We start from the raw sequence: 23120 nt of genomic DNA, 5'->3' as shown, positions 1-23120 counted from the left end.
GCCCTGTAGTTGTAGTGAGAGAGGAACTAAAGTATGTGCATGTGTGCGTATACACACACATTCTCCCCCTTTCAGACTTCTTGGAAGCCTAAAATAAAACTGTAATCCAAAATAGTCCCCCTTGCGTTGGACTACAGTGGAAAGAAGCTCTGTTGTATTTGTGTTTGTCTCTAATGAGGCAAAAAAAGCCAGAAAAAAGCGGCGGACATTTTTATTTAGATGCCGCGGGGGATATTTAAATCCCCCGCGGATTTCCCTGTTATGATCTCTGAAATTACCATGCCCCTTTCGGAAAAGGGGCCAGTGTAGACGTAGCCTAGGAGAAGACACAATGGGCTTAACCTGCAGCAAAGAAAGTTTAGGTTAGACATTAGGAAAACTTCCTAACTGTCAGGGTGGTTAAACACTGGAATAAATTGCCTAGGGAGGTTGTGGAATCTCCATCTCTGGAGATATTTAAGAGCAGCCAACTTTCTTTATCTTCCTTTCATATGATTCAGGTGCAAAAACCACAGGGGCAGAGGGATGGTAGTTTTCTTAACCTCAGTCAACACATTTGCTTGCTGACCAATCTCAGCTTTCCAACATTACCTTGGTGCCATTAATGCACATTGCAGCACACTTCTGGCTTGATATCTAGTCTACATGTGTTGATTGACTGCAGAGGACGTGACTACATAAGTGTAAGTGCCGTGCGAGCGAAATCACTGAAAACTACATGCTTTGTAATACCTGCCCGTGTGAAAGTTTCTATTTAAGCATTCTAGTACAAATTCTGAAAATCCAGAGGAAATTTAGTGATGCTAATAAGGTTTGTCCAGATTTAACTAAGCTCTGAATCTGGCCACTTCTATATGTGGAAAGATTATGGAGTCCCTTAAAGTTTTTTGACCTCAAATCTGATGAGCTCTGATGAATCAGTCTTTAAAAAGGATTATTTAGTATAAAATAAAGGAGCTAGAATGATCCTATGTGGAAAAAAATCCCAGATGCTTCTACGGAAGAGTAAGGAGCCGTACTCAGTTATGGTGGATTTCAGTGAGCAGCAGGCCTCATTTGCGCTCCATGGAATGCTACAGCAAGCAATGGATGAATTTATTTCATAGGGTACTTCAGCCAAATATCAGCGTACTGTTGCATTTTGGGTGCACAGCTTAGTGACAATGGAGCTAAGCTGCAGCACAAGGAGAAATAGCCCTCCTCCCAGCAGTATCCGGCACTGTGACTGCGTAAGAGGTATCTGTTGTATTTCACCATGGAACTACTCACATGCATAAAGTTAAGCGTGTATTTAACTGCAGAAGAGGGCCCCTAGGGCCCCATTTTATTCTGACTGAAGCTAATACAAAGATGCCTGTGGCTGAGCTGTGCTTTGGCACAGCTGAAAATGGGTGATACTTAAAAGACAGATGTAAGCCACGTTGTGCTCTTGTCATTCTGAGGAAATGTCATTCAGGGAAATGATCTTGTTCCTCATACAAATCAGAAAAATTCCAAGGTCAATGAAGCCCATGACTAGCCCACACTAATTAGAGCAGCATCTAGGATTCTCTTACAGGGGCAAGGGCCAAAGCTGAACCAGAGAATCAGGGAGCCACAACCAGCTCACTAGCACCCCTCACTCTGCTGTACTTAATGGAAACTGAGGGCAATAGAAAGTCTGGCCCCAAATTGGGAAATTTCAACCTCGGAGATGAAAGTTATTGAAAGCGATAGCATGTTAGACTAAAAGCTGTTCTGTAATATTTATTTTGTAATATTTATTTTCCACACAATGAAGCATCTTAATCCTATATAAAAATACCTCATGACCTTGCCATCTAAAGCTTCATACCTAGGATCTTTATGCTGGTAAGTAATCATTCTATGAGAAACAATGCTTGTTGAATAGTCCCACTGACTGAGCAGGGAATTTTAGTGCTGTAGGCAAAAGTGCCTATCAGCATTTTCCCATTGAACTAGGAAGTATCTATAATTTCTGATACAATACATTCTATATTTTGTCATTCAGTGTTTTTAATCTTCTTCAGATATGTGAAAAAGTGAAGTAGAATCTAGTGATTCACTGTTGAATATTCACTGGTCATTGTGTTGGATGAGAGAACTGAGACAAGTTCTGAATACATGTATTTTAGGCAACACTTGACCCTGTCCTTAATGAAGAGTTCAAGAGTGACTCAAGTGTATTGGCTGATGCTCGGAAGAAAGAATTACCATAAAAAGTCATGAAATCATGAGAAACGTTTCTGTTAGCCCACTTGTGAACTTTATTATACTGTACATCTGTTATTACAAGACTTTTGATAGCTAAGACATTCAATCCTTTTTGCTATGCTGTCTGAGTATTCAGTCTGACAAATATATTTTTCATATCTGCATTTATTAAATTCACCAGGAAAAGCTACAGTTCACATTTTTATTTATGAAAAATTGACCATTTATGAAGATTATATTCAGAGTCTGCTCCTACATTCTGAGCCTGCTGGAAGTTTTACACGGAGCAAAATTGTCATTCACCTTCCAATCTCGCCTTTATACCCATCAAATGGCAAATTTTCTGTCCTTCCACTTTTATTGCTGGAGATGACGAAGATTACAAATGCAGAGTCATAAGAGGGAGATTAGATGTAGAGCTGATTACAGTAATCTCACAACATTGTAAGTGTTCTACATGAATAATATTTGTGTGTCCCTCAGTTTGGTCTTCATTCCATCTTTGGGCCTGGTAAGTGGTAAGTTAGGACCCCGTACAATTAAGTAATGGTAGGGTAGACTCATTGAATGCTTATGATCTTTCCTGAAATGAGGCTCATCCATTTTATAGGCCTGCTCCAAAGTTCACTGAAGTAAACAGAAAAACTTCCATTGTCTTCAGTAAGCTTTGGAGCAGGTCTTATACACACTAGGTGCCAAATGAAGCTGCACCACTTCAGACGCAGCACTGATGCACCGTACCCCTTTAAGGGGTGCAGCCTCTTTGCCCTGTACTGTAGGCTTTATTTGCTGGTACATGCAGGGAGGAGGGAAGCATGAGTTCACTTTCTCCCTATCCCACCTCTGCTGAATTTTTCCCTGAGGTTTGTGGGGAAATCATCTTTGCATTAGCCCTTGCACTTCCCTCAGCATAGAGGCTGCCATTCTGTGTGGCCCTTTCCATGGCCATTTGAGAGTAGACAGGGTCTTACTGTCTCTTGCACGGCCACATAAGAGGAGGGCAAAAACTAGCCTTAAACTAGATGCTGAATGGTTTCCAGAATGGGTTCCTTGTGAAAAGCACAATGTGAAGCCAAATCCCAGAAGGACTGCTAGTGGGTCCTTCTCCCCCAGCATTTCCACACAAAGTCCTAGGTGACGGCTGAAGAACTTGCTCCACAGCCCCCCGGGGCAAAGTACATGTGGTCCTCTCGTTGACCAGGAGAGTGCATTCTCTGGCTGTGAAAACTGAAGAGGAAGGGCTCACCTCTGCACCACCAGGAGAGATCCACTTGTCTGGTTAGTACGCAGGCATGGACAGAGAGGCAGTTACATACAGGTGATTGTAAGACACTTCCTCCAACCTGTACCCCAGACCTGATGAGGACAGAGGCTGCTATTGGCTCTATTAGTGCTTCATTCTGGGCTGCCTGCCCTTACGCCTGCCTGTGTGCTCTGAATAGCTCTGAGGTGCTGTGGAGGACGGTTGCCAGTCTGCTACTTGAATGACCTGAGTTTCCATGTTAAAGGGGGAAAATTTGATTCCTGCAGTTGGGATTTGTGTAGTGATAGTTTAGGAAAGGAGTGGTAGTACTTTCTACCTGACCACGCCTTTTACACCTGTCAGGTTAGTTAGAAAAACCCTGGTGCAGGAACTTTACTTTCACACCTACGGTAGGCTCAAATGTCCCATATTTAAAGGCAGGCGCTGGCAATATTTGAAACAGAGGCTGAAGTACTGTTTAACTCAAGAGTCCTGTTTAAAGTGACTCATTTTCAGAACTTCCTCCATAGGCTGAAATGAAGAACTTATTCTGTTAATTTTTTTACTCACTTTTGCTTTTGTGCTCTCTAACTATTCTTAACCAAGTTTATTTCAGCAGAGGCAACCCCCACAAGATTTCCCATGCATTAACTTCACACGGGGTGCCACTTATTCATTACTCTGTTTGTTTTTCTAATCCTTATCACAGTATGCAAAATGTTTCTTTCTTTTTTTTAGGAGAAAATGTTTAGTTGGCTTATGGGTTTTTTGTTGTTTGTGATTATTGCATCTGTCACAAGCAGCTCAGTCAAATAAATGAGTTTGCATTTCTTGCTGCAAGTGGGGAGAAGTCTGTGATCAGACTTATTTCTTGCAAGAGTGAATTCCATAGGTTAACTTCAGCTTCTATGTAAACTGTCTCCCTTTGTTGCAAACATCTCCACTATTATAACCCCAGTGCCTAGGATTCTTCCCTTTTTAACAGGTTTTTAAGCTTCCTTTTGGCTACGTCTACACTATTTGTTTTTTGCAGAAGTGGAAATGCAAATGAAGTGTGCATTAGCAAATCTTATGCTCTCATTTGCATATGCGGAAGAGGTTTTTATGGAAAAAATGCAGTGTAAATGGGGCCATTTTTTGGGAAAAAAAAACCTTTTGCGCAAGAACCCTTATTCCTATTCACTGTGGGGTTTTTTGTTTTTTTTTCAAAAACCTCTTCCACAAAAAGGATCGGAAGAGAATGTGCAAATGAGAGTGCAAGATTTACTAATGAGCACTTCACTTGCATTTCCTTTTCTGCAAAAAACGAACAGTGTAGAAGTAGCCTTTGGAAGCTCATGACTTTCAAGAACCCACATAGATTTTATGGAACTGAACAAAATCTATGTTTAAAATAAATGACGTGGGAGGGGTCATTTTTTCAGTATGGTGAATCTACCTAAGAAGTCTGAGCATGTGGTTAAATCATTGTTCCTGGCCTTCCGGGTTTGATGCCTGGGTTTGCTACAAAGTTCCTGTGTGACCTAGACTAAGTTACTTAAATGACTCTGCCTCAGTTCCTCATTTGTAAAATAGGGATCAGATTGCTTCTTTTCTCCCTCACTTCCGCTGATCTATTTAGATTGAAAGTTCCTCAGGCGAGGTGTAGTTTCCATACTTGCACAATTCCTATTTGAATGAGTCTCTGATCTTATCTGGGGTCTCTAGGCATTACTGGGATGCTGTTGTTAATAATAAAAGTTTTTCATGTCGGTTTTATGCCAATTATGAGTACATATATTGTTTCCTAATTGCCATCCATACAAATTCTATCCTGGAATAGGAACTCAGGTTATGTTCTTTCTAGTTTGCTCATTGTCTCCAGTAATAAAGACTTTGCAGGTCTGATGATAACTCTGCTACACTTATTCAATACCATTGTTTTCAATATGTGTGTTCAGTTACACCCACAGAAGCTCATTGTCTTTATTGGAGCTGGGAAGGAAAAGCTAAGCACATGCACAGGAAACTTAATTAACTGCTCCATTAGAAGTGGATGAGCCAGGGCAGCCACATTAGACTCTCCCATATCTGCATTGGTTTTGCAGTGGTAACTGGTGTTAAAGATGGTAAAAATGTATTTTGGGAAGTAAGGAAGTGAATATTGCTTTGACTGGACAGATTGACAGAACAGATGAGTGTGGAGGCACTTTTAAATCGTTTGTCTACATTTAAACTATAGTGGCACCACTGCAGGAGACCCGTTGTAGCAGGTAAGTGTAGATACTACTTATGCCAACCAAAGGGATTACCGTGCCAAAGTAGGTGATCCTCCCTCCCATGAGGCAGTAGCTAGTTCTGTCACCTCACTCCACTCAGAAGTGTGGATTCTTCACACCTCTGTCTGAAGAAGTTAAACTGATCTAATATTCTAGTGTAAACCACCTCATAGTAATGTTGGGGGAAAAAAATTAACTTAACACTGACTTTCACTGTACACCAAAGGATTCTCAGGGAGGGAAAGGACTGCTGCTTTCAGACAGCTATCTTCTCAAACTCACATTCTTTCAGCAGATATGCCCATTTCTAGCTATCTAACAATTAGAAATACAGTAGAACCTCAGAGTTACAAACACCAGAATTACAAACTTACCAGTCAAACCCCAGACCTCATTTGGAACTGAAACTGACCAATCAGGCAGCAAAAGGGACAAAAAAAACCCCAAAAAAACCACCCCCCCCCAAAAAAAAATACAGTCTAGTGCCATGAAAAATGTTTAGGACTAAAACAATAAAGGGGGAAAATTTAAGAAAATGAGAAGGTAAGGAAATTGTTTCTGTGCTTGTTCATGTGCATTAAGATGATTAAAAGCAGCATTTTTCTTCTGTCTAGTAAATTTTCAAAGTTACACTGGTCTGTGCTCAGTTGTACATTTTGGAAAGAACAACCATATTGTTTTGTTCAGTAGTACGAATATTTCAGTTATAATCTCCATTCCCAGACCCACAGAAAAGCCAGCTGGGAACTACACACAAGAGAGAAGCAAAAAAAAAAAAAAAAAAAAAAAAAAAGGAAGATGGGAACCCTGAGCCTTGGGGCCAGATCAAGGCAAGACCCTGATCTACATGGACATCTAATCTCTTTATTTCATGGTGACAGACCCATACCAGCGTTATATAAGATTTTTTTTTTCTGGAAAGCAATTTTTGTTGTATTAAATTTGATTTGGAAGCAGAAAGAATAGCCACACAAAAAAGGATTGGCAGGAATGGTAAAGAATCTATAATTCAATGTCTATTTGTCCACCAACCTAAGCTTAGACTGTTAGCTGTTTGGAGCAGGGATGATTCTTTCTTTTCTGCCTGGAAAGTACCTATTACATACTGGAATTTTTTAAAAATAGCTTTGTGCATCAAACAGCAAGTAACTGGCATATTTTAAAAGTTGCAAGCATTTTCTTAGTCTTTATAGGACAATGTAGCACTTTAAAGACTAACAAGATGGTTTATTAGATGATGAGCTTTCGTGGGCCAGACCCACTTCCTCAGATCAAATAATGGAAGAAAACAGTCACAACCATATATACCAAAGGATACAATTTAAGAAAATGAACACACATGAAAAGGACAAATCACATTACAGAACAGAAGGGGGATGTGGGGGGGGGGGGGGGAAGGAAGGTGAATGCCAGTGAGTTAATGATATTAGAGGTGGGGAAGGGGAAATGTCTGTGAGTTAATAGTATTAGAGGTGATAATTGGGGAAGCTATCTTTGTAATGTGTAAGATAGTTGGGGTCTTTGTTAAGTCCGGTGCGGAGGGTGGCGAATTTTAGCATGAATGCCAGTTCAGAGGATTCCCTTTCAAGTGCAGATTTGAATGCCAACTTAAACCTGTCCAACACATTATCAATAAACTACAGCCTATATTGGAACAGGATACCATACTCAAAGAGGCTCTGGGAGACAGACCCATAGTCTCCTATAGACAACCACCTAACCTCAAGATGATTCTTACCAATCACCACAGGACATACCACACTAATACCAACCCTGGTACCTTCCCTTGCAACAAACCCCGTTGCCAGCTTTGTCCACATATTCATTCTGCTGATACCATTATTGGACCTAACCAAGTGAGTTATAAGATCAAGAACACATATTCCTGCGCATCCAGAAATATAATCTATGCTATCATGTGCCGAAAGTGTCCGTCTGCTATGTACATTGGACAAACATCTCAGACACTTCGCCAAAGGATTAATGCCCACAAAACAGATATCAGACAAGATCACAAAGAGAAAACAGTTTCTTGTCATTTCAACCAGAAAGGACACAGTCTCAATGACCTGCTAACCTGCATCCTACTTCAGAAGACATTCAAATCTGCACTTGAAAGGGAATCCTCTGAACTGGCATTCATGCTAAAATTCGACACCCTCCGCACCGGACTTAACAAAGGCTTCTTTGTCGGCGCGGCGCGTCTAGACTGTCCCGATCTGCCGACAAACAGCTGATCGGCAGAGCGGGGCAGCCATTTAAATTTAAATGAAGCCGCGATTATTTTAATCGCGGCTTCATTTCCCTCTGCCGATCTGGCTAATCTACATGCCTCCGTCGACGGAGGCATGTAGTTTAGACGTACCCATAGAAGGCACCAGGTAAGGTAAGGCATGTTGCTATATGACACATTCTGTTGAGCTTCTGCTCCTGTACTGTCTCTGTGAGGAAAATGAATGTTACAGTGAGGCCCATAATCAGGGACTCACCAAGTGGCAGCGAGTCCCGCTCGCCAGCTGTGCGGTTCGGCACACTGCGCATGTGCAGACCGCGCTGCGCGGCTGTGCTGGCTTGTAATCTACTCACCATGGGCCATCTTTATGTCATCTGTTGGTTCTGAAGATGATTCACCATTATTTTTCCCTGACCACAAACCAGGAACAACTGCACTTTAGTTATGTTTGGATCTCTGCATTAATGTTTAATACAGGAAGCAGGATATTCGCCGATCATCCCCAGCTTTTCCCCAGCCTTTGCAACATGGCCCATTTTGTTTCCCTGTGACTTCATTATTTGCATTCTTCCATAACTATTAGGGAACAAGCCCTGTTTGACTAGAAAGATCAATGAATGGCAAAATACCAGAGAAATTTCAATACTCAAGTTTTCCTATACATTAATTTTCCTTTACATTTGTAATGAATATATTTTTCATCACTGTGTGTATGGATGTAATCCATGACAGACTGTTACCTGATGTCACCAGGCTGTGTTCAGGCAATCCCTGAGTTATAAACATCTGACTTAAAAACATCCATCCATACAAACAAGAGCTCACTTGTAGCCTTGGAGAACAGGCAGAAAGACACTTATCTCACTTCTCTTTAAACTCTGTTCTAGTTCTAGCCTTCACAGCCTCCTGGAGCAAGGAGTTCCACAGGTTGACTCTGCTTTGTGAAGAACAACTTTGTGTTACTAGTTTGAAGCCTGCTACCCATTCCTTTCCTTTGGTGTCCTCTAGTCCTTCTAGTATGGGAACTAATGAAGAACTTTTCTGTATGCACCCTCTCCACCCCACTCCTGCTTTTAGAGACCTCTATCCTGTCCCCCCTCCTTCTCCTCTTTTCTAAGCTGAAAAGTCCCAGTCTCTTTAGCTTCTTTTCATATGGGACTTGTTCCAAACCCCTCATCATTGTAGTTGCCCTCCCCTCTCCCACCCTCTCTCTTCCCCTCTCCCACCTCCTTTTCCTGGTCTCCCCCACTTTTGTTCAATAAAGACAGATTCCATTTTGGAAGACACGTGTCCTTTATTTTGTACATCAAGAAGAGGGGCTAGGGAGGGGTAAGTGGAAGGAGGTGAGGGAGGAATGGGGCACGAGCCCCCGATGGGGAGGACTGGGCTGGCTCTGCGGGCTTCTGGGGGTAGAAGCTCTCCTGCAGCCCCCCAATTGCCCCCTCTCCCCAGATGGCAGCCTGCGGCAAGTGCAGCCGGTCTGATGGCCGAGTGCTGTGATGTGCCCAGTGTGGGTAGTCCACGCAATCCAAGCCAGGACTGCTCTGCAAGCGGGGCACTCCTGAGAAATGTCTGTCCGGGGTGAGGGTAGGGACCCTTTAAGCACAGCCCTCGGCTAGCCTGAGAAAGCATCTCCACACTCTAATTCCTCCTCTGATGCCCTGCCAGCACTGCTTCCGGCCATCCTTAAGCCCGGTTCAGGGTCCACTTAATGTGGACATGCTAGTTCGAATTAGCAAAATGCTAATTCGAACTAGTTTTTTAGTCTGGATCCGTTAGTTCGAATTAGCTTAGTTTGAATTAACGTTGTAGTGTAGACGTACCCTAACAGATTAGTAAGACAGGATTTCCCTTTACAGAAGCCATGTTGACTTTTGTCCAACAAATTATGTTCTTCTACATGCTTCTCAATTTTATTCTTTACTATTGTTTCTACTAACTTGCCCGGTACTGAAGTTAGACTTACCGGTCTGTAATTGTCAGGATCGCCTCTAGAGCCCTTTTTAAATATTGGTGTCATGTTGGCTACCTTCCAGACATTAGGTACGGAAGCCGATTTAAAGGATAGGTTACAAACCACAGATAATAGCTCAGCAATTTCCCATTTGAGTTCTTTTAGAACCCTTGGATGAATGGCATCCGGTCCCGGAGATTTGTTAACATTAAGTTTTTCTATTTGTTCCAAAACCTCCTCTAAAGACACTGCAATCCGGGACAGTTCCTCAGATTCATCACCCACAAAGGACAGTGCAGATTCAGGAATCTCCCCAACGTCCTCAGCTGTAAAGACTGAAGCAAAGAAATCATTTAGTTTCTTCGCAATGACTTTATCGTCCTTGATTGATCCTTTTATAGCTCGATCATGTAGGGGACCCTCAGGTTTTTTAGCAGGCTTCCTGCTTCTAATGTACTTAAAAAACATTTTGTTATTTCTTTTTGAGTTTTTGGCTAGCTGTTCCTCAAAATCTTTTTTTGCTTTTCTTATTACATTTTTACACTTGATTTGACAGTGTTTATGTTCTCTTCTATTTATCTCACTAGGACTGGACTTCCACTTCTTAAAAGATACCTTTTTGTCCCTCACTGCTTCTTTTACATGGTGGTTAAGCCGCAGTGACTCTTTTTTAGGTCTCTTGCTATGTTTTTTAATTTGGGGTATACATTTAAGTTGGGCCTCTATTATGGTGTCTTTAAAAAGTTTCCATGCAGCTTTCAGGGATTTGGCTCTAGTCTCTGTGCCTTTTAATTTCTGTTTCACTAACCTCCTCATTTTTGTGTAATTCCCCTTTTTGAAATTAAATGCCAGGATGCTGGACTGCTGAGGTGTTCTTTCCACCACAGGAATGTTGAATGTTATTATATTATGGTCACTATTCCCAAGCGGTCCGGTAACGGTTATATCCTGGACCTGATCCTGCACTCCACTCAGGACTAAACTGAGAATTGCCTCTCCCCTTGTGTGTTCCTGCACCAGCTGCTCCAAGAAGCAGTCATTTAAGCCATTGAGAAATTTTATCTCCACCTCTCTTCCTGAGGTGACATGTATCCAGTCAATATGGGGGTAATTAAAATCCCCCATTATTATAGAGTTCTTTATTTTGGTAGCCTCTCTAATCTCCCTTAGCATTTCAATGTCAGTATCGCTGTCCTGGTCAGGTGGTCGGTAATATATCCCTACTGCTAATTTCTTATTATTGGAGCATGGAATTACTATCCATAGCGATTCTATTGAACATGTTGATTCACTTAATATTTTTATTTCGTTTGATTCTACATTATCTTTCACATACAGTACCACTCCGCCACCCACTCGGCCTGCTCTATCCTTTCTATCTATTTTATATCCCAGTATGATTGTGTCCCACAGATTTTCCTCATTCCACCAGGTTTCAGTGATGTCTATTATGTCAGTCTCCTCATTTAATACGAGATACTCTAGTTCACCCATCTTAGTAATCAGACTCCAAGCATTTGTGTACAAGCACTTTAAAAATTTGCCACTGCTTATTTGTCTGCCCTTCCCTGATGCATTGGATTCCTTTGTATGCGGTTGTTTGTCTGCTCTGGCCCATGGTTTGTCCTCTCCCCTCCTCTCTTTCTGACTACAGATTAGAGACTGTGTTTTAACAGTCTTGTGTTTTCTGAATTGAGTGATAACAATGACTTTGCAAAATGACCAGTGAAAGGGAAAATGACAGAAAGGGGATATTCTGTATTCTGGGCCTTGTGCTCCAGTTTTCAGTTCTCACCAGATGCATTTGATGATCTAATACAAGTTTCATTTTAGCAATCAACCTAAGGACCGGATGTCACAGCACTAACCACATCTTTCATCCCTATCAAATGTATGGGCTTTTAGGGCCAGGAAAGAAAAAAATGCTTCCTAAAATAAAAAGAGGAAAGGCTGGTTGCAGAAACTAACTTCTTGTAAGGGCTCTATCACAATATTTTGTATTTACATGTGCAGAGAGCTTGCAGAATGTTTGGCTTGCTGAAAACAGATAGATATTCTGTGTCTTTCTTTCTTTCTTATTGCCCATTAGAATTTTGGAGCTACATATTAGCATAGGCATAAGAAATTACGCAGACTTAATCTCCCTAGAGCTGAATTCAGTATTTCTCTTTCTTTAGTGAAGAATTATAGCAGTAGTCATGAAATGATGATCCATCAGCTACTGATTCCTTTGGCCTTTGCTGCCTCTAAGCTTAGAGTGTCAAGTTCAAGCTGTATTCCATTTGTCTGTATAATAGTGCCAGAGTTCCTACTTAGGATTTGGTCCCCATTGCACTAAGGGCTATATAAATATAGAGGGTGTGATTGTCTCCTCTGCCAATGAGTAAGAAAGGGGTGAGGATTCTCATAGACTCATAGACTTTAAGGTCAGAAGGGACCATTATGATCATCTAGTCTGACCCCCTGCACAGTGCAGGCCACAGAATCTCAACCACCCCTCTTAGAATAATCCTCTCACCTATATCAAAGATATTGAAGCATTCAAATACTTTGAAGGACCCAACATGCAGAGAGTCCTTCAGCTGTAATCTGTGCCCAATGCTACAGAGTAAGGCGAAAAACCTCCAGGGCCTCTGCCAATCTACCCTGGAGGAAAATTCCTTCCCGACCCCAAATATGGCGATCAGCTAAACCCTGAGCATGTGGGCAAGACTCACCAGCCAGACACCCAGAAAGTTCCCTATAGCAACTCCTATCATCCCTCCATTGACCTATTTCCAACTGATAATGAATGGTCAATTAGTTACCAAGATCATGTTATTTCATCCAACCATCCCCTTATAGAACCATAGAACTGGAAGAGACCCCAGAAGGTCGTCAAGTCCAGCCCCCCGCTGTAGGCAGGACCAATCCCATCTAAATCAACCCGGCCAGGGCTTTGTCAAGCCGAGACTTAAATACCTCTAGGGATGGAGACTCCACTACTTCCCTAGGTAACCCATTCCAATGCTTCACTACCCTTCTAGTAAAATAGTTTTTCCTAATATCCAATCTGGACCTCTCCCACCACAACTTGAGACCATTGCTCCTTGTTCTGCCATCTGTCACTACTGAGAACAGCCTCTCTCCAGCCTCTTTGGAACCTCCCTTCAGGAAGTTGAAGGCTGCTATCAAATCCCCCCTCACTCTTCGCTTCTGCAGACTAAACAGATCCAAGTCCCTCAGCATCTCCTCGGAGGTCATATGCTCCGGCCCCCTAATCATTTTGGTTGCCCTCCGCTGGACCCTCTCCAATGCTTCCGCATCCTTTTTGTAGTGGGGGGCCCAGAACTGGACACAATACTCCAGATGTGGCCTCACCAAAGCCGAATAAAGGGGAATAATGACATCTCTGGATCTGCTGGCAATGCTCCTCTTAATGCATCCTAATATGCCATTAGCCTTCTTGGCTACAAGGGCACACTGTTGACTCATATCTAGCTTCTCATCCACTGTAACCCCCAGGTCCTTTTCTGCAGAACTACAACTTAACTGGCTGGTCCCCAGCCTGTAACTATGCTTGGGATTCTTCCGTCCCAAGTGCAGGACTCTACATTTGTCTTTGTTGAATCTCATGAGATTTCTAGTGGCCCAATCCTCCAATTTGTCTAAGTCACTCTGGATCCTATCTCTGCCCTTAAGCGTATCTACCTCTCCCCCCAGCTTAGTGTCATCTGCAAACTTGCTGAGGGTGCAATCTATCCCCTCATCCAGGTCATTAATAAAGATATTGAACAAAACTGGTCCTAGAACCGAACCTTGGGGCACTCCACTAGAAACCGACCGCCATCCTGACATCGAACCGTTGATCACTACCCGCTGGGCCCGGCCTTCTAGCCATCTTTCTATCCATCTTACCGTCCATTTATCCAATCCACATTCTCTTAACTTGCTGGCAAGAATATTGTGGGAGACGGTATCAAAAGCCTTGCTAAAGTCAAGGTATATAACATCCACTGACTTTCCCATGTCCACCGAGCCAGTTACCTCATCATAGAAGCTAATCAGATTGGTCAGGCACGACTTGCCCTTTGTGAATCCATGCTGACTATTCCTGATCACTTTCCTCTCATCCAAGTGTCTCAAAATGGATTCCTTTAGGATCCCTTCCATGATTTTTCCGGGAACCGAGGTAAGACTGACCGGCCTATACTTCCCTGGATCGTCCTTCTTCCCTTTTTTGAAGATGGGCACTACATTTGCCTTTTTCCAGTCATCTGGGATTTCTCCCGATCTCCACGACTTTTCAAAGATAATGGCCAAAGGCTCCTCAATGACATTTGCCAACTCCCTCAGTACCCTCGGGTGCATTAAGTCTGGACCCATGGATTTGTGTACGTTTAGCTTTTCTAAATAGTTCCTAACCTGTTCTTTACCCACCAAGGGCTGTCCATCTTCTTCCCATCTTGCGTCACTTAGCACAGAAGTCCAGGAGCCGACCTTGTCCGTGAATACAGAGGCAAAGAAAGAATTGAGTACTTCAGCTTTCCCCACATCCTCTGTCACTAGGTTACCTCCTTCATCCATTAGGGACTGCACACCCTCTCTGATCACCTTCTTCTTGTGATGGGAAGCACCAGGGAGCCAATTACTAAGGGCAGGCATGGGCCTTGATGTAACTTAGGGTATGGCTGCACTAGCCACCCTAGTTCGAACTAGTGTTGCTAATGTAGCCATACCCTTAGACAACGTCTCATGAAGCTTTAATTTATTCCTCTGATACGAGGGCCTTAATGGTCAGTTGAGGGTTGCTGTGATGAAGTAGAGCTCTGCCAATTCTGCCCCTAGAATGCCTCTCCTGGTATCTTCAGGCTAAAAAGCCCAGCGGCAATACCACTAGCTCATTTTCTTATTGAGTTGTGAAGAAGGATTTCACAGTAGTCAGTAGACATAACTCCCAGATGCATTTTCTTGATACTGCCACAATTTGTTCTGGTCCAATGGAAACAGTGGTCTGCCAGTCTGTTTGTTTGGTGTTGACTGGAACACACGCACAACTCCTGAAAATGTAACATGCAACTACAGGTTGGACCTTCTTGGTCCGGCACTGTCAGGACCTGAGCAGTCCCAAACCAGGCGGCTTGCCAGACCAGGGGAGGTCAGTGTTCCCATGTTGGCTGTCCCACTCCCAGGCTTCCAAAACTGGGGCTCCTTCTTGCTGCTACCCGGAGTTCCCCAGGTTCTGCTGCCGGGGCCACCTAGATACCACCAGCCTGTTCAGATGCCACAGCCTCGCTACCGTTTGGGATTCCCCAGGGCTCCCTGACCAAGGCTCACCTACTGCTGCCTGCCTCGCTGCTGCTGGGGGTTCTCTGGCCAGGGCTACCTGGCCACCCCAACCTCACTGCACTGGGAACATCGGGGAGTTCTCTGGCTGGGGCCACCCAGCTGCCCAGCCAGCTGCCACTGGGTGTTTCCCGGGATTCCCTGGCTGGTGCTGCCTGGCTGCCACCAGCTCCGCTGCGGGGGCCAGTCCTGCTCAGACCTGGCTTCCCTGGGGCTGCCTGTGCTGCCGCCTGGCCCTGCTGCTGCAAGGGGTTCCCCAGGCGGGGCAGGGACTCCCTATTTGCTGCTTGGCCTGGCTGACACCAGGGGTTCCCTGCCCGGGGCGGGGGCTCCCTGTTCACCACATGGTCCTGCTGAGGCCGGGGGTTCTCTGGCCGGACCAGGGCTCCCCAGGCACCACCTGGCCCAGCCAGAGCTTCCCAGCCCTGCATTCTCCTGGCTGGCTTCAGCTCTTTGCCTCTGGGACTCTCTGGTCCAGCAACATCTGCGGCTCTGCCGGACCATGGATGTTGCCGGACCAGAGAGTCCCGATTTTGAAAGTGTAAAAACCTATTGGATGCGCTTTCATTGTTATTGTTATCTGTCTTAGTATAAATACTGTTTATCATGTTTTTAACTCTGCACTCTTGGTTTCATAATTTTTACATAAGCAAATTTATATTTGGAAATTACATTCTGAAGATAAGACATTTTAAATGTTTAGTTACTTTTATGGCTAGGTTTCTTCTATTGACAAGGGGTTGCTTATTCATTGGACCTTTATAATGGTTATTAAACACAAAACCTTCTGCTCTAAAATGTTGGCCGTTACCACTTAAGCTGATGGAGCAAGTACTTTGGCTAAGAGCAGTATCAGGCTATTCTCAATGTGAACCGGTCACTTGCTTGCATTACGTGTACCCATGCTTGTGGAAGGGATTGCAAAGGAGCCCAAGAGACTCAGGCACCAAATTCTGATATTTGGGTGCTTAATTCTCCTAGTCTGTATGGTTGCCAAAAATACTGCCCAATCCAATGGGCCTCAGCAGAACAGCCAGATACTATTGTAAGGTTTTGGTCTGGTATGACGTCAAGAGACGATTTTGCCTCTATAGGGGTATGTCTACACTACAAAGTTAATTTGAACTAACAGACGTTAGTTTGAATTAACTTTAATAGGTGCTACACAGGTAAACTGCTAGTTCAAACTTAGTTCGAACTAGCGGAGCGCTTAATTCGAACTAGGTAAACCTCATTCTACGAGGACTAACGCCTAGTTTGAATTAAGTAGTTCGAATTAAGGGCTGTGTAGCCACTTAATTTGAACTAGAGGGAGGCTAGCCCTCCCCAGCTTTCCCTGGTGGCCACTCTGGGCACCCCCAGGGAAATTCTTCTGCCCCCCTCCCGGCCCCGGAGCCCTTAAAGGGGCACGGGCTGGCTACAGTGCCCGTGCCAGGTGCAAGCCTGCCAGCACCCAGCCAGCAGACCCTGCACCTGGCACGGCACGAACCAGCCACCCGCTGCCACCCAGCCCTCCGCCTCTTCCCAGAACCAGGCTGGCAGCTCCCGGGAGCTTGCCCGGGACCGCAAGAGGCGGGCGCCCGCCTGGTGTAGTGCGGAGATCGTGGACCTCATCCACGACCTCCGCACTAGGCACAGGAAAGTGGCCGTCTAGGGCAGGATAGCTGCCAGCCTGGCCATCCAGAAGCAGGTTTGCATGAAAATCAGGGTGGTCCAGTGAGACCCCCGACCCTGAGCCCTGAGCTTAGAACATAAGAACATAAGAACGGCCGTACTGGGTCAGACCAAAGGTCCATCTAGCCCAGTAGCCTGTCTACCGACAGCGGCCAACACCAGCTACCCCAGAGGGGATGGACCGAAGACAATGACCAAGCCATTTGTCTCGTGCCACCCATCTCCAGCCTTCCACAAACAGAGGCCAGGGACACCATTTCTACCCCCTGGCTAATAGCACTCCATGGACCCAACCTCCATGAATTTATCTAACTTCTCTTTAAACTCTGTTATTGTTCTAGCCTTCACCGCCTCCTGCGGCAAGGAGTTCTACAGGTTGACTATTTGCTTTGTGAAGAAGAACTTTCTGTTGTTAGTTTGAAGACTGCTACCTATTCATTTCATTTGGTGTCCTCTAGTCCTTCTATTATGGGAACTAATGAAGAAATTTTCTTTATGCACCCTCTCCACACCACTCATGCTTTTATAGACCTCTATCATATCCCCCCTCAGTCTCCTCTTTTCTAAGCTGAAAAGTCCCAGTCTCTTTAGCCTCTCTTCATATGGGGCCTGTTCCAAACCCCTGATCATTTTAGTTGCCCTCCCCTCTCCCACCCTCTCTCTTCCCCTCTCCCACCTCCTTTTCCCAATCTCCCCGAGATTTGTTCAATAAAGAGAGTTTCTACTTTTGAACACACGTGTCCTTTATTTTGTACATCAGGAAGGGGGGCTAGGGAAGGGTAAGTGGAAGGAGGTGAGGGAGGAATGGGGTACAAGCCGACGATGGGGAGGACTGGGGTGGCTCTGCAGGCTCCTCGGGGTGCAAGCTCTCCTGCAGCCCCCCGATTGACCTCCCCCCGGGATGGCAGCCTGAAGCAAGTGCAGCCGGGCTGATGGCCGAGTGCTGTGATGTGCCGAGTGTGGGCATTCAGGGCACTCCGAGCCAGGACTGCTTTGCTGTCCCTCATTGTGGCCAGACAGCCTGCCTCCATATTATCCATCTTATTTGCCTCTCTAAAGCACAGGGCAGAGAAGGAGCAATAATATCAGCATAGTCTATGCTGGCTCATCTGATCCTGAGAAGCTGAAACACAGATATGTGGATAGAGAAGCAGCTAAGTCAATAAGCTGGCCTCGAGGCTGCGGCTGGCATCTATGTTGATTCGAACACACACAGTCCCAGGAAGAGGAATTTCCCACTGAGAAAACAATGTCCTGTACTTCAAAATTTAATCATCTCAAATCTCTCTTACAAGTGTAAATTAAGTTCACAACTCCCTTGTAAGAACTGGTCTCACAGCAGACAGACCAGCATCAATTGGCAATTAAGATAAGAAAGAGAAATACGTGACCCCATGATTATATAAGTTGGGCCCAGCACACACTCACTTTGAGTGTCATTCTACCCTCTACCTGCTGGTCGGGTTAGGGGTTTGACCTCCCGAGGTTCTATGGGGACGCCCACCTCGTATTTTCGTCTTTCCTAGGAATTGAGGGACCGGCCCTGGCCTGACATGCTGGAGTCGAGAGGCACAGAAGGGGGTAAAAATGGTACCTGGATGTGGTCCTCTGTCTTAAGTGTACACATAGAAAGAGTAAGCTGTTACTTGGTACCATTATTTCTATTTTTCTATCTTTATCTTCTTTGTAACCATTTTTAAGACCTATATTTTGCTAATAGTTAAGAAATAGAGCAATAGCCATTGTAACCATATGATTTATAAGCTTCCTCAATAAACCTGTAACTGTTTAAGCTTTAACCTGACTCCTTCAGTTGCTGTAACAGAACCAAGCACAATTTAAAAGAACTTCAGCCGGTCTAAAGGGACAGTTATAGGAAGAGCTTGGGCGTTTGGATCTGTGTCACTCCCAGGTGACAGGACCCACTGGGGCATCTTTCAGTCTTTCCTCAAGGCTGCCCGCTGCGAAGGAATTATGAAATTCTAGCAGCTGAAATCTAAGATGTAATAAGCTCTTCCTATATAACGGGGCGTCTGTTGGCCTGCTGGCCACCCTCTGCGATGGGACCCCGGTCCTAGCAGTAAAGGCACGGACGTTAAACCTTTTCTCGGAAACATACACACACACACTGCCCTGACCGTCGGCTGACACTCATCGAGTAGGACAAGCGAGCGGGGAACCCCTGAGAACTGTCTGTCCGGGGTAGGGGTCGGGTCCCTTTAAGCACAGCCCTCAGCTAGCCAGAGACAGCAGCTCCATGCTCTAAGTCCTAATCTGATGCCCTGCCGGCACTGCTTCCGGCCATCCTTAACCTCGGTTCAGGGTCCACTCAATGTGGACATGCTAGTTTGAATTAGCAAAATGCCAGTTCAAACTAGTTTTTAGGTCTACATGCACTAGTTTGAATTAGCTTAGTTCGAGTTCACTAATTCGAATTAAGTTAGTTCGAACTAGTGCTGTAGTGTAGACATACCCTAGGAGTGTCACATGAACACAGCTCTCCCCAAAACATATTGTTAGGCTTTCCCTGAGCATGACATTTCCCCTCTTTTTTGCTGCAAGCAGATGTTTGTTAGGCTATGTCAGGACTGCAGGCTTCCTTCGGAAGATGCTTTTCCAGAAGAGATCTTTCAAAAAACTTTTTTCGAAAGGGAGCGTCCACACTGCCAAAATGCATCGAAAAGGTGATCTGCTTTTTTGAAAGATAGTGTCCACACTGAATGGATACTATCTCACATTGAAACTACAATTACTATGGACAGAGTGACCACCAGGGCACCTGTACTTTTTCCTCTTTCCTTTTCTTTCGAAAGAACTCCCTCTTCCCCACCCACACATGCCTTTTTCTGAAAGAGCTCTTTCAGGAATAGGCTTCTTCCTTGTAGAAAGAGGTTTAACAATTTTAACCCCTCTGTTCTTTTGATTTTTTCCCCAAAAGAATGTGATTGCAGTGATGACATAAATGAAGTTTTTTTGGAAAAATAGCCATTTTTCCAAAAAAAACCCTCAGTAGTGTAGACATAGCCTTAGGAGTTGGGAGGCATGTTTCAAACATCTCCTGGTACAGAAAAGGCATATGACTCGCAAGCTATTTACAGTAATTGAAAATAGAAATGGCTTTGTGTCAGGCTGGGCATTTCGCAAGTTATTCTAGGAAAAGAAGAAATGAAAAGCAAAGTGGTCTGGGTTAAGAGCAACACAGAAGAGGTGTGGAGGATGTAAGTCCCAGGCATAATTACTCAGGCCCTGAGCTTGCACAGCCAAGATGCCCAGAACAATAAAACTCAGAGCTTCTGGGAAAAGTTAGGGTTCTATCAACCTGAATTTTACCAGTCTCATAGTAAATTTGGAATGGATTCAGATAACATTTGGAGCCCAAAGCTCCCCTCATGCCACCAGAGTCTCAGTGATCAAAACAGGTTCAAACTCAGCCAGGAAAAGTATGTATTCGTCCCAACTTCCACAGGCTTTGCACAAATCAACTGTGGAGCCAGCCAATCCAGTCTTGGAAAATCACAGAGGAATGGCGATCAAATCTTAGGAGATGAAACTAGAAGACATTAAACTAATTAACGAGCTTGGTTTCTTTAGCCTATCAGAATTAAGGCCAAAAGGGTATATAATCACTGTCTCTAAACACTTCGGCTGTGTCTACACTGGGCCACTTATTCCGGAAAATCAGCCGCTTTTCCGGAATTAGCTGCGAGCTGTCTACGCTGGCCCTTGAATTTCCGGAAAAGCAACGATGCTCTACTGTACAAAATCAGCCGCTATTCCGGAAAAACTATTCTGCTTCCGCTATTCTGCAGCCTGCCAATGTAGACGCTCCTTTTCCGGAAAAACTGAAAACAGAATAGTATTCCGTTTTAAGCATTTCCGGAAATTCATGCTAGTGTAGACACAGCCCTGAGGGGTAAACACCAAGGAAGGAGAAGAGTTCCTTACACTGAAGGGCAATGTCAGCACAAAAACAATGGATATAAACTGGACACAAAGAAATTAAAGGTGGTTTTTGGATGAAGAATTCTAGCTATCAGAGGACTGATATTGTGGAACAACCTTCCAAAATAAATAGTGTGTGTGTGTGTGTGTGTGTGTGTGTGTGTGTGTTGATCCATTTATGAACAGGGTTATGTGATGGGATTGTTTGTGATAGCAAGGAACTGGATTCAGTGATGAAGAAGATCCCTCCCAGTCCTATGTCCACGTAAATCTCATAACCATTGCCCAAATGAAAAAAATTGCACACAAGGAAAGAAAATCACTGTAAGCTGGTACCTTTCCTCGGGAAATGAAAACTCAAAACAAATCTCCCATCTTATATCTACTAAAGGGCCATTTCAAGGACAGAATGTCCCTTTGTACAAGTACATGTATGAACAAGGACTAAAAGACATCTTTGAATGGGGACAAATTCATTAATTGGTGATCCCTTTATTAGAGGATGATCTCTAGCATGGATTTGAGATGACTCGGGAGTCCAAACCTTGAACCACAAATCTGCCTGCTGTAGGCACAGACATTTATGGTGGGCCAGCTGCCTTCTGGGAGAAAGTACCTCTTCCTTCTCTCTTTTTTCAGCTTCAGGGCAAAGTGCTTCTCCTTGAAGCTGGAGGATGTGGTGCCATTCGGGTCAGTTGGTAGCTTGTTCTTTCCAGTTTGTGATGTCCATGTCAGTATTCTTAAGTGTGTCTTTGTAGCAATTCTTCTGACCACCACAAAGGAAGCACTTCTGTACTGTGATCTGTCCATTTTTGCATTTTGAGAAAGCTGGCTATTGAGGTAGCAAAAAGTCTCAATTGTCTCCAAGTCTGACCCTCAAAGGTGCTTCTTTGATGAGTCATGTCCAAGTCCTGAAGCACAATAATAGTGCACTTTAGTCTTATCAATATTGAGAAAGAGTCCTAGTCTTTGGTAAGCTTGTGCAAGAAAATCCAGTATGGATGTCGTGCTTATTGTGCCTGAGGACACAGTCATCGGCATACTGGAGATCAATAATGGACAACCTTAAGACTTTAGATGTTGAGCAAAAATGTTGAAGATTAAAGAGTGACCCATCCATTCTGAATTGAATGTCAGAGATCAGCAGCATTAACAAGGACCAAAAAGACTACTAAATAGAGTGATAAAAGGAGAACGGGGTTGGGGCAATAACTCATCTTTGCTTAACCCAATTTCTGATGTTGAAAAGTTCTGTTTCAAGGCCATTGCAGAGAAGTGTGGCAGTTATATGATCATGGAAAAGACTTAAGACCTTAATAAATGTTGGAGGGTAGACAAATCTGGCCAGCACCTTCCACAGGGCTTCACTATTGACAGAATCAAAGGCTTTTCTCAAATCGATGAAGGCCATGTACAGGCTTCTGGCAATATTTCCTCTGGCAGGGAAAATAATCAATTTAAGAGGATATAGGCAAAAAAATTTCTGCTATAGATAGCACAGAAATGCTTTGATAGTTTTTGCACTCAGACTTATCTTCTTTCTTAAAGACTATAACAATGTTAACATTACTCAGGTCTTCTGTAATCATCTCATTATCCAGACATGAAGGAAAAAGTGCGTGGAACTTCCTAACCAATTCTTGCAGACTTCAGCTGGTGTGCTATCTGGCCTGATGCCTTGTGGCTCTCGTTTCATAATGACTTGTTACTTCTTTAAGCAGGGGGATGTCAGCAAGAGATTCTTTCACATAGTTGAAGTATCAATTCAATAGTGGCACCAGAAAAAGTTGACTCAAGGTTCGGTCTGAGGGTCCCCCTTTTTTCCTCCACTCAAACTCATCTGAAGAAGTGGGTTTTGCCCACAAAAGCTCAGGATGCTACTATTTTTGAGTAGCTTATTTCAAGTCAATTTTGAAATAGCTTATTTTCAAATTTAGTGCTGTCCAGGCAGCGCTTATTTCAAAATAAATCACATCCCTTACTCCTTGTGGAATGAGGTTTTGTGCATTGTAACTGTGCATTGTCAGAATATTTTGAAATAACAGGCACGGTCAAAAGATGTGGAATAGCTATTTTGGGATATCAGAGGTATCCCGAAATAGTGCTGCAGTGTAGTCTTAGCCTACGGTGCCACAGGACTACTCATTGTTTTTAAAGTTACAGACTAACATGGCTATCCCTCTGAGACTCTTCAAAACTCTCCTTCCATCTGCTTTTGATGGCTTCATTGTCCTTAAAATATGTTGACCCGGATTAGGCTTGGAGTGATGTGGGTCC

The 23120-nt window shown here is 44.0% G+C and overlaps 1 protein-coding gene across 1 annotated transcript in view; it reads left to right on the top strand.

Annotated features, from left to right (window-relative positions):
- Positions 1–1163: 1163 nt before the first annotated feature.
- The window catches only part of LOC149525778 (maestro heat-like repeat-containing protein family member 2B), a 64012-nt gene continuing 42055 nt past the window's right edge, over positions 1164–23120 (top strand). Inside the window, exon 1 of the mRNA XM_089777441.1 lies at positions 1164–1229. Coding sequence (XP_089633567.1) covers positions 1164–1229 — 66 coding nt within the window. The remainder of the gene's footprint in view (positions 1230–23120) is intronic.

Source organism: Pelodiscus sinensis, chromosome 1 (assembly GCF_052426305.1).
Source record: "Pelodiscus sinensis isolate ZL-2025 chromosome 1, ASM5242630v1, whole genome shotgun sequence".
Classification (NCBI taxonomy): domain Eukaryota; kingdom Metazoa; phylum Chordata; order Testudines; family Trionychidae; genus Pelodiscus; species Pelodiscus sinensis.
The sequence above is the reverse complement of the archived record's forward strand: the minus strand, read 5'-3'. Positions and strand labels throughout refer to the sequence as shown.